This window comes from Tachyglossus aculeatus, chromosome 2 (genome assembly GCF_015852505.1).
Source record: "Tachyglossus aculeatus isolate mTacAcu1 chromosome 2, mTacAcu1.pri, whole genome shotgun sequence".
Classification (NCBI taxonomy): Eukaryota; Metazoa; Chordata; class Mammalia; order Monotremata; family Tachyglossidae; genus Tachyglossus; species Tachyglossus aculeatus.
In genome coordinates, this window is record NC_052067.1 from 166,257,956 (window position 1) to 166,271,073 (window position 13,118).

The 13,118-nt window shown below is 52.4% G+C and overlaps 1 protein-coding gene across 1 annotated transcript in view; it reads left to right on the forward strand.

Moving 5' to 3' along the window:
• Nucleotides 1–6,597: 6,597 nt before the first annotated feature.
• KRAS (KRAS proto-oncogene, GTPase) overlaps nt 6,598–13,118 on the forward strand; it is a 49,403-nt gene continuing 42,882 nt past the window's right edge. The window contains exons 1-2 of the mRNA XM_038770352.1: nt 6,598–6,737; nt 12,211–12,332. Coding sequence (XP_038626280.1) covers nt 12,222–12,332 — 111 coding nt within the window. The 5' untranslated portion in view covers nt 6,598–6,737; nt 12,211–12,221. The remainder of the gene's footprint in view (nt 6,738–12,210; nt 12,333–13,118) is intronic.

The following is a 13,118-nucleotide window of genomic DNA, read 5'->3' on the forward strand; positions in this document are numbered from 1 at the left end:
TACAAGGTGATCAGGTTGTCCCACGGGGGGCTCCCAGTCTTCATCCCCATTTGACAGATGAGGGAACTGAGGCTCAGAGAAGCCCCCTCCTTCCTCTCTCCCTTCTCATGATAATAATAATAATGATAATAATAATAATGGCATTTATTAAGCGCTTACTATGTGCCAAGCGCTGTTCTAAGCAATGAGAAGGTTACAAGGTGATCAGGTTGTCCCACGGGGGGCTCCCAGTCTTCATCCCCATTTGACAGATGAGGGAACTGAGGCTCAGAGAAGCCCCCTTCTTCCTCTCCCCCTCCTCATGACAATAATGATAATAATGGCATTTCTTAAGCGCTTACTATGTGCCAAGCACTGTTCTAAGCGCTGAGAAGGTTACAAGGTGATCGGGTTGTCCCACGGGGGGCTCCCAGTCTTCATCCCCATTTAACAGATGGGGGAACTGAGGCTCAGAGAAGCCCCCTCCTTCCTCTCCCCCTCCTCATGACAATAATGATAATAATGGCATTTCTTAAGCGCTTACTATGTGCCAAGCACTGTTCTAAGCGCTGAGAAGGTTACAAGGTGATCAGGTTGTCCCACGGGGGGCTCACAGTCTTCATCCCCATTTGACAGATGAAGGAACTGAGGCTCAGAGAAGCCCCCTCCTTCCTCTCCCCCTCCTCATGATAATAATAATAATGATGATAATAATAATAATAATAATAATAATGGCATTTATTAAGCGCTTACTATGTGCCAAGCACTGTTCGAAGCGCTGAGAAGGTTACAAGGTGATGAGGTTGTCCCACGGGGGGCTCCCAGTCTTCATCTCCATTTGACAGATGAGGGAACTGAGGCTCAGAGGAGCCCCCTCCTTCCTCTCCCCCTCCTCATGATAATAATAATAATAATAATAATGGCATTTATTAAGCGCTTACTATGTGCAAAGGACTGTTCTAAGCGCTGAGAAGGTTACAAGGTGATCAGGTTGTCCCACGGGGGGCTCCCAGTCTTCATCCCCATTTGAGAGATGAGGGAACTGAGGCTCAGAGAAGCCCCCTCCTTCCTTTCCCCTTTCTCCTCATGCTAATAATAATAATAATGATGGCATTTATTAAGCGCTTACTATGTGCCACACACTGTTCTAAGCGCTGAGAAGGTTACAAGGTGATCAGCTTGTCCCCCCGGGGGGCTCCCAGTCTTCATCCCCATTTGACAGATGAGGGAACTGAGGCTCAGAGAAGCCCCCTCCTTCCTTTCCCCTTTCTCCTCATGCTAATAATAATAATAATGATGGCATTTATTAAGCGCTTACTATGTGCCACACACTGTTCTAAGCGCTGAGAAGGTTACAAGGTGATCAGCTTGTCCCCCCGGGGGGCTCCCTGCAAGTCATTTCACTCCCCCCGTCTCCATGTTCCGTTTTGGACTTCCCAAGCGCTTAGTACAGTGCTCTGCACACAGTAAGCGCTCAGTAAATACGATTGATTGAGTGATTGATGACCCAGACTGAGCCCCCTCCTTCCTCTCCCCCTCCACCCCCCGCCTTACCTCCTTCCCTTCCCCACAGCACCTGTATAGATGTATATATGTTTGTACATATTTATTACTCTATTTATCTATTTATTTATTTTACTTGTACATATCTATTCTATTTACTTTATTTTGTTAATATGTTTTGTTTTGTTCCCTGTCTGCCCCTTCTAGACTGTGAGCCCACTGCTGGGTAGGGACCGTCTCTAGATGTTGCCAACTTGGACTTCCCAAGCGCTTAGTACAGTGCTCTGCACACAGTAAGCGCTCAATAAATATGATTGATTGATTGATTCATCTCCATTTGACAGATGGGGGAACTGAGGCTCAGAGAAGCCTCCTCCTTCCTCTCCCCCTCCTCATGATAATAATAATAATGGCATTTATTAAGTGCTTACTATGTGCCAAGCACTGTTCTAAGCACTGAGAAGGTTACAAGGTGATCAGGTTGTCCCACGGGGGGCTCCCAGTCTTCATCCCCATTTGACAGATGAGGGAACTGAGGCTCAGAGAAGCCCCCTCCTTCCTCTCCCCATCCTCATGATAATAATAATAATAATGATAATAATAATAATAATGATAATAATAATAATAATAATGGCATTTATTAAGCGCTTACTATGTGCCAAGCACTGTTCTAAGTGCTGAGAAGGTTACAAGGTAATCAGGTTGTCCCACGGGGGGCTCCCAGTCTTCATCCCCATTTGACAGATGAGGGAACTGAGGCTCAGAGAAGCCCCTTCCTTCCTCTCCCCCTCCTCATGATAATAATAATAATAATAGCATTTATTAAGCGCTTACTATGTGCCAAGCACTGTTCTAAGCGCTGAGAAGGTTACCAGGTGATCAGGTTGTCCCACGGGGGGCTCCCAGTCTTCATCCCCATTTGACAGATGAGGGAACTGAGGCTCAGAGAAGCCCCCTCCTTCCTCTCCCCCTCCTCATGATAATAATAATAATAATAATAATAATAATAATAATAATAATAATAATAATAATAATAATAATAATAATAGCATTTATTAAGCGCTTACTGTGTGCCAAGCGCTGTTCTAAGCGCTGAGAAGGTTGCAAGGTGATCAGGTTGTCCCCCGGGGGGCTCCCAGTCTTCATCCCCATTTGACAGATGAGGGAACTGAGGCTCAGAGAAGCCCCCTTCTTCCTCTCCCCCTCCTCATGATAATAATAATAATGATAATGAAAATAATAATAATAATAATGGCATTTATGAAGTGCTTACTATGTGCCAAGCACTGTTCTAAGCGCTGAGAAGGTAACAAGGTGATCAGGTTGTCCCACGGGGGGCTCCCAGTCTTCATCCCCATTTGACAGATGAGGGAACTGAGGCTCAGAGGAGCCCCCTCCTTCCTCTCCCCCTCCTCATGATAATAATAATAATAATAATAATGGCATTTATTAAGCGCTTACTATGTGCCAAGCGCTGTTCTAAGCGCTGAGAAGGTTGCAAGGTGATCAGGTTGTCCCCCGGGGGGCTCCCAGTCTTCATCCCCATTTGACAGATGAGGGAACTGAGGCTCATAGGAGCCCCCTCCTTCCTCTCCCCCTCCTCATGATAATAGTAATAATAATAATAATGGCATTTATTAAGCGCTTACTATGTGCCAAGCACTGTTCGAAGCGCTGAGAAGGTTACAAGGTGATCGGGTTGTCCCACTGGGGGCTCCCAATCTTCATCTCCATTTGACAGGTGGGGGAACTGAGGCTCAGAGAAGCCCCCGCCTTCCTCTCCCCCTCCTCCGCCTTACCTCCTTCCCCTCCCCACAGCACCTGTATATTCATTCATTCATTCAATCGCATTTATTGAGCGCTTCCTGTGTGCAGAGCACTGTACTAAGCGCTTAGGAAGTACAAGTTAGCAACATAGAGAGATGGTCCCTACCCAACAGCGGGCTCACAGTCTAGAAGGGGGAGACAGACAACGAAACAAAACAAAACATGTGGACAGGTGTCAAGTCGTCAGAACAAATAGAATTTAAGCTAAATTTATTCATTCAATCAATCAATCAATCATCAATCGTATTTATTGAGTGCTTACTGTGTGCAGAGCACTGTACTAAGCGCTTGGAAAGTACAACTTGGCAACATTCCCCTGCTTCCTCTCCCTCTCCTCGCCCCTCCATCCCCCCCCGCCTTACCTCCTTCCCTTCCCCACTGCACCAATATATATGTATATATGTTTGTATGTATTTATTACTCTATTTATTTATTTTACTTGTACATATTTGTTCTATTTATTTTATTTTTTTTAATATGTTTTGTTTTGTTCTCTGTCTCCCCCTTCTAGACTGTGAGCCCACTGTTGGGTAGGGACCGTCTCTATATGTTGCCAACTTGTACTTCCCAAGCGCTTAGTACAGTGCTCTGCACACAGTAAGCGTTCAATAAATACGATTGATTGATTGAACATTCATTCCTTCAATCGTATTTATTGAGCGCGTATATGTATGTATGTTTGTACGTATTTATTACTCTATTTTTTTTGCTGGCATTTGTTAAGCACTTACTATGTGCAAAGCACTGTTCTAAGCGCTGAGGGGGGATACAAGGTGATCAGCTTGTCCCTCGTGGGGCTCACAGTCTTCATCCCCATTTTACAGGTGAGGGAACTGAGGCTCAGAGAAGTGAAGTTACTTTCCGAAGGTCACACAGCAAACATGCGGCGGAGCGGGGATTCGAACCCATGACCTCTGACTCCAAAGCCCGGGCTCTTTCCACTGCGCCACGCTGCTTCTCTATTTAATTTGTACATATTGATTCTATTTATTTTATTTTGTTAATATGTTTTGTTCTGTTGTCTGTCTCCCCCTTCTAGACTGTGAGTCCGCTGTTGGGTAGGGACCATCATCATCATCAATCGTATTTCTTGAGCGCTTACTGTGTGCAGAGCACTGTACTAAGCGCTTGGGAAGTCCAAGTTGGCAACATCTAGAGACGGTCCCTACCCAACAGTGGGCTCACAGTCTAAAAGGGGGAGACAGAGAACAAAACCAAACCTACTAACAAACAAATAGAATAGATATGTACAAGTAAAATAAATAAATAAATAGAGTAATAAATATGTACAAACATATATACATATATACAGGGACCGTCTCTGTATGTTGCCAGCTTGTACTTCCCAAGCGCTTATTACAGAGCTCTGCACACAGTAAGCACTCAATAAATACGATTGATTGAATGAATGAATGAATGAATGAATCAATCAATCGCCCAGCAGTGGGCTCACAGTCTAGAAGGGGGAGACAGAGAACAAAACCAAACATATTAACAAAATAAAATAGAATAGAATAAAGGTGATTGGGTTGTCCCACATGGGGCTCACAGTCTTAATCCTCATTTTACAGATGAGGTAACTGAGGCCCAGCGAAGCGAAGTGACTTGCCCAAAGTCACACAGCTGACAATCGGAGGAGCCGGGATTTGAACCCACGGACAAGGGGGAGACAGAGAACAAAACCAAACATATTAACAAAATAAAATAGAATAGAATAAAGGTGATTGGGTTGTCCCACATGGGGCTCACAGTCTTAATCCTCATTTTACAGATGAGGTAACTGAGGCCCAGTGAAGCGAAGTGACTTGCCCAAAGTCACACAGCTGACAATCGGAGGAGCCGGGATTTGAACCCACGGACTCTGCCTCCAAAGCCCGGGCTCTTTCCACTGAGCCACGCTGCTCGTACGTATTCTATTTATTTTATTTGGTTAATATGCTTTGTTTTGTTGTCTGTCTCCCCCTTCTAGACTGTGAGCCCGCTGTTGGATAGGGACCGTCTCTGTTGTCAACTTGGACTTCCCAAGCGCTTAGTCCAGTGCTCTGCACACAGTAAGCGCTCAATAAATACGATTGATTGATTGATTGATTGATGTTGCCAACTTGTACTTCCCAAGCGCTCAATAAATACGATTGAATGAATGAATGAATGAATGAATGAATGAATGAATGAATAGAAGGCCCTCCTCTCTGCCTGCCGGCCCCGCCCACCGGGGGCGTTGCGCACGGCCCCCCCGCCCTCTCCCCCGTCTCTCCCTCTGAGCCCCGCCCTCCGGGGGGCGGTGCGCACGGCCCCCCTCGTCCTCTCCCCTTCTCGCCCTCCGGGCCCCGCCCACCGGGGGCGTTGCGCACGGCCCCCCGTCCTCTCCCCTTCTCTCCCTCTGAGCCCCGCCCTCTGGGGGGCGGTGCGCACGGCCCTCCCCCGTCCTCTCCCCTTCTCTCCCTCTGAGCCCTGCCCTCCGCGGGGCGGTGCGCACGGCCCCCCCGTTCTCTTCCCTCCCTGTCGGCCCCGCCCTCCGGGGGGCGTTGCGCACGGCCCCCCTCGTCCTCTCCCCTTCTCGCCCTCCGGGCCCCGCCCTCCGGGGGGGCGGTGCGCACGGGCCCCCGTTCTCTCCCCTCCCTGTCGGCCCCGCCCTCCGGGGGGGCGTTGCGCACGGCCCCCAATCCTCTCCCCTTCTCTCCCTCTGGGCCCCGCCCTCCGGGGGGGCGTTGCGCACGGCCCCCTCTCCTCTCCCCTTCCCTCCCTCCCCGCCGGCCCCTCCCTCCGGGGGGCGGTGCGCACGGCCCCCCTTCCTCTCCCCTTTCTCGCCCTCAGGCCCCTCCCACCGGGGGGTGTTGCGCACGGCCCCCCGCCCTCTCCCCTTCTCGCTCTTTGGACCCCTCCCACCGGGGGGGCGTTGCGCACGGCCCCCCTCCCTCTCCCCTCCTCGCCCTCTGGGCCCCACCCTCCGGGGGGGCGGTGCGCACGGCCCCCTCTCCCCTCCCTCCCTGCCGGCCCCGCCCTCCGGGGGGGCGTTGCGCACGGCCCTTCCCCGCCCTCTCCCCTCCGGGCCCCGCCCTCCGTGGGGGCGTTGCGCACGGCCCTCCCCGTCCCGTCCTCTGGGTCCTCCTCCGCCCCCCCCCGCCCCGCGGGTGTGTGAGGGCCGAGCGCATCGGTCGGGGCGCGCGCGCGTGTGCGCGTGCGCGCGGGGATCCGGAGCGCATCGATGTCGCGGGAGGGGGGAGGGGCGGGGCTGGGCGGGGCCCGCGGGCTTCTCCTCAGAGGCGGCGGCCCGTCGTCGTCGTCGTCCTCGTCCCCGTCGTCGTCCCGGTGAGCGGCGGCCGCCATCGGGAGCGAGCGGAGGAGGACGACGAGGAGGAGGAGGAGGAGGAGGAGGAAGAGGAGGACGACGACGAGGAGGACGACGAGGAAGCGGGAGCGGCGGCGAGGTGGGCGTCGAGTCGGTTCCCTCTTCCCCCCCCCCGTCCGGTCCCGTCCGGTCCCATCCGGTCCCGTCCGGTCCGTCGGTCCTCAGGCCGTACCCGCCGCGCCGACCCGACGCCCTTCTTAGTCACGGCGGCACCGATCAACCCGTCAATCAATCGTATTGCACGTATTTATTACTCTATTTATTTATTTATTTATTTTACTTGTACCTATCCTATTTATTTTATTTTGTCAGTATGGTTTTGTTCTCCACCTCCACCTTTTAGACTGCGAGCCCGCTGTTGGGTAGGGACCGTCTCTAGATGTTGCCGACTTGGACTTCCCAAGCGCTTAGTCCAGTGCTCTGCACACAGTAAGCGCTCAATAAATACGATCGATTGATTGGTTGATCGATTGAGCGCTTCCTGTGCGCTGAGCGCTGGGGAAGTCCAAGTTGGCACGGGTAGAGACGGTCCCTACCCAATAGTGGGCTCACGGTCTTGAAGGGGGGGAGGCGGAGAACGAAGCCAAACATAGGAACAAAATAGAATAAATAGGATAGGTACGTGCAGGTAAAATAGATAAATAGAGTAGTAAACATCAGCATCATCGATCGTATTTATTGAGCGCTTACTGGGTGCAGAGCACTGGACTAAGCGCTTGGGAAGTCCGAGTTGGCAACGTCTAGAGACGGTCCCCACCCAACAGCGGGCTCGCAGTCTAGAAGGGGGAGACGGAGAACAAAACCAAACATACTGACAAAATAAAATAAATAGAATAGATATGGACAAGTGAAATAAATGAATAGAGTAATAAATCTGTACAAACATATATGCATGTGTCCAGGTGCTGTGGGGGAGGGAAGGAGGGAAGGCGGGGGGGGATGGAGAGGGGGCTCAGTGTGGGAAGGCCTCAGTAGCAGTAGTAGTGTCGGCGGGGAGACACTGTTATGGTCGCCTCCGCCCCCGGGCCTGGGGACACTTGGCCCTGACCCCTGACCCCCGATCCCCTCCATCTTGGCCGCCCCCCCAGACACACACACACACACACACACACACACACACACACACACACACACACTCTCTGCCCCCCGGTTGCGGGGGACGGACCGGCAGCTGTAGCCCCGACCCCTCCCCAAATCCCCTTCTAGACTGTTGGGTAGGAACCGTCTCCAATTGTTGCCGACTTGGACTTCCCAAGCGCCTAGTACAGTGCTCTGCGCACGGTAAGCGCTCAATACATACGATGGAATGAAGGAATGGACGAACAGACACAATCAATCGATCGTATTTATTGAGCGCTTATTGTGTGCAGAGCACTGGACTAAGCGCTTGGGACGTACAAGTTGGCAACATCTAGAGACGGGCCCTACCCAACAGCGGGCTCACGGTCTAGAAGACACACACACACACACACACACACACACACACACACACTCACTCTCTCTCTCTCTCTCTCTCTCTCTCTCTCTCTCTCCCCCCTCCCTGTCGGCCTGGGGTGGGGATGGGGGTTGAGGGACGGAGAAAGTGCACCCCAACACACCGGGATCGCCAACACACACCCATACTCACACACCCACGCCCACACAAACACAAGCGCGCGCGCAATCGCGCGCCCACACACACACACATACATATCCGTACACACACCCCGGGCCTCCCCCTGCCCAGCGGCTCGGGATGGGGGTGGGTTTCGGGGGGGGGGGAGTGCACCCCAACAATCGGGGCGACCCACACACACTCCCCACACACACACCCCATACAAACACCCCCAGATTATCCCTGGGGCTGGGGACGGACGGACAGACAAACCCCCTCCCCCCCCCCACCCTGAAAGTTAGGTGTGGGCTGGGGGCCTCCAGGCCTCATTATTGTCGTCTGTGGCCCCCCCCCCCCACCACTGTCATTCATTCATTCATTCATTCATTCATTCAGTTGTATTTATGGAGCGCTTACTGTGTGCAGAGCGCCGTACTAAGCGCTTGGGAAGTACAAGTCGGCAACATATTCATTCATTCAATCGTATTTATTGAGCGCTTACTGTGTGCAGAGCGCCGTACTAAGCCCTTGGGATGTACGAGTTGGCAACATATTCATTCATTCATTCGTATTTCTTGAGCACTTACTGTGTGCAGAGCACTGGACTAAGCGCTTGGGAAGTACAAGTTGGCAACATATTCATTCAGTCGTATTTCTTGAGCGCTTACTGTGTCCAGGGCACTGGGCTAAGCGATTGGGAAGTACAAATTGGCAACATATAGAGACAGTCCCTACCCAACAGCGGGCTCACGGTCTAGAAGGGGGAGACAGACAACAAAACAAAACATATTAACAAGATAAAATAAATAGAATAAATACGTACAAGTAAAGTAAATAAAAAGTAATAAATATGTACAAACATATATACATATATACAGGTGCTGTGGGGAGGGGAAGGAGGTAAGGCAGGGGGGATGGGGATGGCGAGGAGGGGGAGAGGAAGGAGGGCGGTCCCCCCTCAGCCCCCTCTGGGTGTGCGGGAGGGGGGGTTTCACACCCCCCAGGACCGCTGCCATCCCCCCTGCTGCCCCGCACCGGGGACCCTTCAACCGGCCCATCCTGCATTGGACTGAGCGCCCGTCCAAAATGCCAGACCCAGATGCCCCCAACCCACCCAGCCTGCGTACACAAGGGATGCTGGCGATGATGATGATGATGTCGGTTGAGCGCTTACTATGTGCCGAGCATGGACGGGCCCAAGACCCGAGCTCCAACGAGGGCCGCTGGAAGAGGCCGACCCGACCTCCTCGTCCGCCCCATCCCGAAGCCGCAGCTCCCACGGGAATCTCATCCTGGCGGGGTCCGGCTCCGACACCGCGCGCCACGACGAGGGAGCCGGCGGTCGGAGCCTGCCCTTCCCTCCCCGTCGCACGCCAGCTCGACGACAACCTGCCCGGCGCCCGAACGCTCCTTCCAGGCCGGGCCCCGCGGGGACGGGGCCCGAAGGCCCGTTGTTGGAAGCTCTGTGTGGGGAACGTCTCCTGGCTGTCGTTACCGGACTCTCCCGAGCGCTCAGTACACGCTCGGCGCCCAAGAAGCGCTCGGTCAATTCGGCCGACCGAAAATCCTGAAACCGCGCGGGCCGCCCGGGACCAGGTAGACGCAAGAATCAACGGATCGTCTTTGAGACCCGTTTTCTGAAGAATTCTCCCATCTTCCTGGGGGTTCCAGGGCGGGCAGATTTCCGACTCCTCTTCCCCCTTTCTGGGTCGCTTGGCCACCCGGTTGGTCGTACCAGCACGGGAAGGTCATCGGCGGGTTGCTAAAAATTTTTCAGTCTGGTTTGAGAGGTGGGGTGCCGAATGGATGAAGACCCTAGATTATCCGTGGCTTTAGCATAGCCATCCTCCCTGAGCCATCGAGTGAGTTGGCCGGTGCGTTTTATTCCTTTTTTCTTCTACCTCTCTTCCAAAAAGGCGTATCTTTTCCGCGGCACGACAGAACCAGAAGATGTAATCTCTTCTGTCTCGTAGCCTTCCTCAAAAGAGAGTTTCCCTCTGAAAGTAGACTGTAACTCTTCTTTTCAATCACCCTCCGCTTAAACTACCGATTTCAAATACTCTTTTTTTACTTGCGTGTTCTGGGAAACGATCAGAGCCATCCCCGATCGGATTCCTGACGCGGAATAGTGGGCGGTTTCACCGGGATTTGTATTATTATAAAAGAAAAAGCTCTAGTTTAGTGCAGTGTCCAGCCGGGTTCGATCTTAGCTGACGGCCCCTCCCGTCTGGTCACTGTGGGCAAGGAGTTGCCCGTCAGTCCCGCCACGGGCTGAGGAGAGCTGGCGTAATTCTCCGGGGGCCCTCGCCTCGTCCTTTTTGGGTCAGAGGGCGGTGGAAAAACCTCCCCGGGACAAACGACACGAGACCCTCGCCCGGTCCAGGTGAAGGGGAGAGTTGGCAGTTTAGTTCGGTTTGCTCCATGGAGCGGGTCGGCCTAGTTCAGAAATCCCGGCCACAAGTCCGTCTGGGGGCTTGAATCGTTCAGGGGAGTCAATACCATAGTCGATTTATGTCATTTATGGTATTTGTTAAGCGCTTCCTACGTGCCAGGCACTGTTCTAAGCGCTGGGGTCATCGGGTTGTCCCACGGAGGGCTCACAGTCTTCGTTCCCGTTTTCCGAGATGAGGTCAGAGGCCCAGAGAAGTCAAGCGACTTGCCCAAAGTCACACAGCCGACAAGTGGCGGAGCTGGGATTAGAACCTGCATCTTCCTGATGGCTCAGTGGAAAGAGCCCGGGTCTTTGGAGTCAGAGGTCATGGGTTCGAATCCCGGCTCCGCCACATGTCTGCTGTGTGACCTTGGGCAAGTCACTTCTCTGAGCCTCAGTTACCTCATCTGTAAAATGGGGATGAAGACTGTGAGCCCCCTATGGGACAACCTGATCGCCTTGTAACCTCCCCAGCGCTCAGAACAGTGCTTTGCACAGAGTAAGCGCTTAACAAATCCCATCATTATTATTATCTTCCGACTCCCAAGCCCGAGCTCTTGCCACTAAGCCAGGCTGCTTTACCTTCTCTCCTCCCCCGTCCCCCCAACAGCCTTATGGGTGTGCCTGGTGGAGCACACCAGGGGGTGTCTAGTATAGATTCGCTGGCACCTGGCGGTGTTAGAGCCGCTCCTGCTCAGAGGGGTGTCTCGGGCCTCCTTTTAGTGTTTAGCATCGCATCGCCGCCCGAGGACTCATTAACGTCCGAGAAGAAAGCGGGCCCCTGTTCTTTAATTTCATTCCCCCCCCGCCCCCCCTCGAGTCGGTGACGTTTCCACCGAAAATGTAGGACGGATGCCTGAGCTGATTTCCACACCGCGACCCAACTCACGTTCTGAAATTTTGTTTTTCTCCCCACCTCGAGTGGGTGAAGTTTTGACCGAAAACGTAGGATGGACGCCTGAGCTGATTTCCACACGACGACCTAACTCGCGTTCTGAAATTCTGTGTTTTTCCCCACCTCGAGTGGGTGAAGTTTCGACCGAAAATGTAGGGCGGACCCCTGTGCTGATTGCCGCAGGACGAGATTAACTCGCGTTCTGCAGTTTCGTTCTGCCCCCCGACCCCACCTCGAGTCCGTGAAGTTTCGACCGACAATGTAGGGCGGACACCTGAGCCGATTGCCACGGGACGACACTAGCTCGCGTTCTGCAATTTCGTTCTGCCCCCTCCACCTCGAGTCCGTGAAGTTTCGACCGAAAATGCACGGTGGACACCTGAGCCGATTTCCACAGAGAGACATAACCCGCGTCTAATCGTTTACCCCCTCGCACCCTTCGTCATCATCGTCATCATCCAATTCATTGAAGCCGTTCCCATTTCGCAAGTAGTTCTGCGTAAAAGTAGTTTTTTCCCCCCTCCTCTCGCCTCACCCTCACCCCCCGCTAAAATGACCATATTGCAAGAGCGTGGATTGCGCCGACCATAGGAAAAGCATTTAATTAGTCCATTTTTTTTTTTTTCCTCAAGGTCTGCTGAAAATGACAGAGTATAAGCTTGTGGTCGTTGGAGCTGGTGGCGTGGGCAAGAGCGCTTTGACAATTCAGCTCATTCAGAATCATTTTGTGGACGAATATGACCCTACAATAGAGGTAAATCTACACGGTCCGTGATGCAAGTTGAATGTGATCCTTGAGCGTGACCCGGCGATCTTCATTGCCTTGAATTCAGTTTCATTTTCGGTTGGACTCCCCCTTGAGCGTGATTATACCCCGATTTGGTTTTTGAGCTTCTCTAAAGGAGATTTGCTTGTGCCCCTTAAATCTTCAAAATGGGCCCTAAAAGAGCAAACGCAGCCTGACCCGGGGCCTCCGAATCCTCTCTCGACGCCCTCAGATAGGAGCAGCGCCTTTTTTGATTTTTTCCAGCTTGCATCTCTGTCCAGTTCTCTCTGTTTATGCTAGTTTTCCTTGATTGGAAAAGGTCTTGGGTGTCTTTGATTTTATTTTATTTTTTCTAAAAGGGTGGGGATGGAAGTCCAACAGAGCTAGGATAATACAATCAAACATACTGTGATTCATTCAGTGGTGTTACTGAGCGCTTACTCCGTGCAGAGCACTGCACTAAGCGCTTGGGAGAGTCCAGTACAATCGAGTTGGCAGATGCGTTCTTCTGGTCGCAACAGGCTTACCGAGCTTGGCACCTAATTAATAAGCGACCGTTCAGTTTGTAGCTTTAAAATAGGCCCGTCAATTTGCCTTTTAAAAACATATGTAAATGCCTTTGCAGGCGCTTTGCTTTTTACTTCTTTGTTGCAATACTTTGTTGAGGCGGGCCAGCGGTGATCTTGAGCCTTATATGGTGGGTTTTCTGGGGAGGTTTGTTCTCTGGCTCTTCCTCCGGTGATCAGGTATATTATTCTTGTCATTTTTGAATGT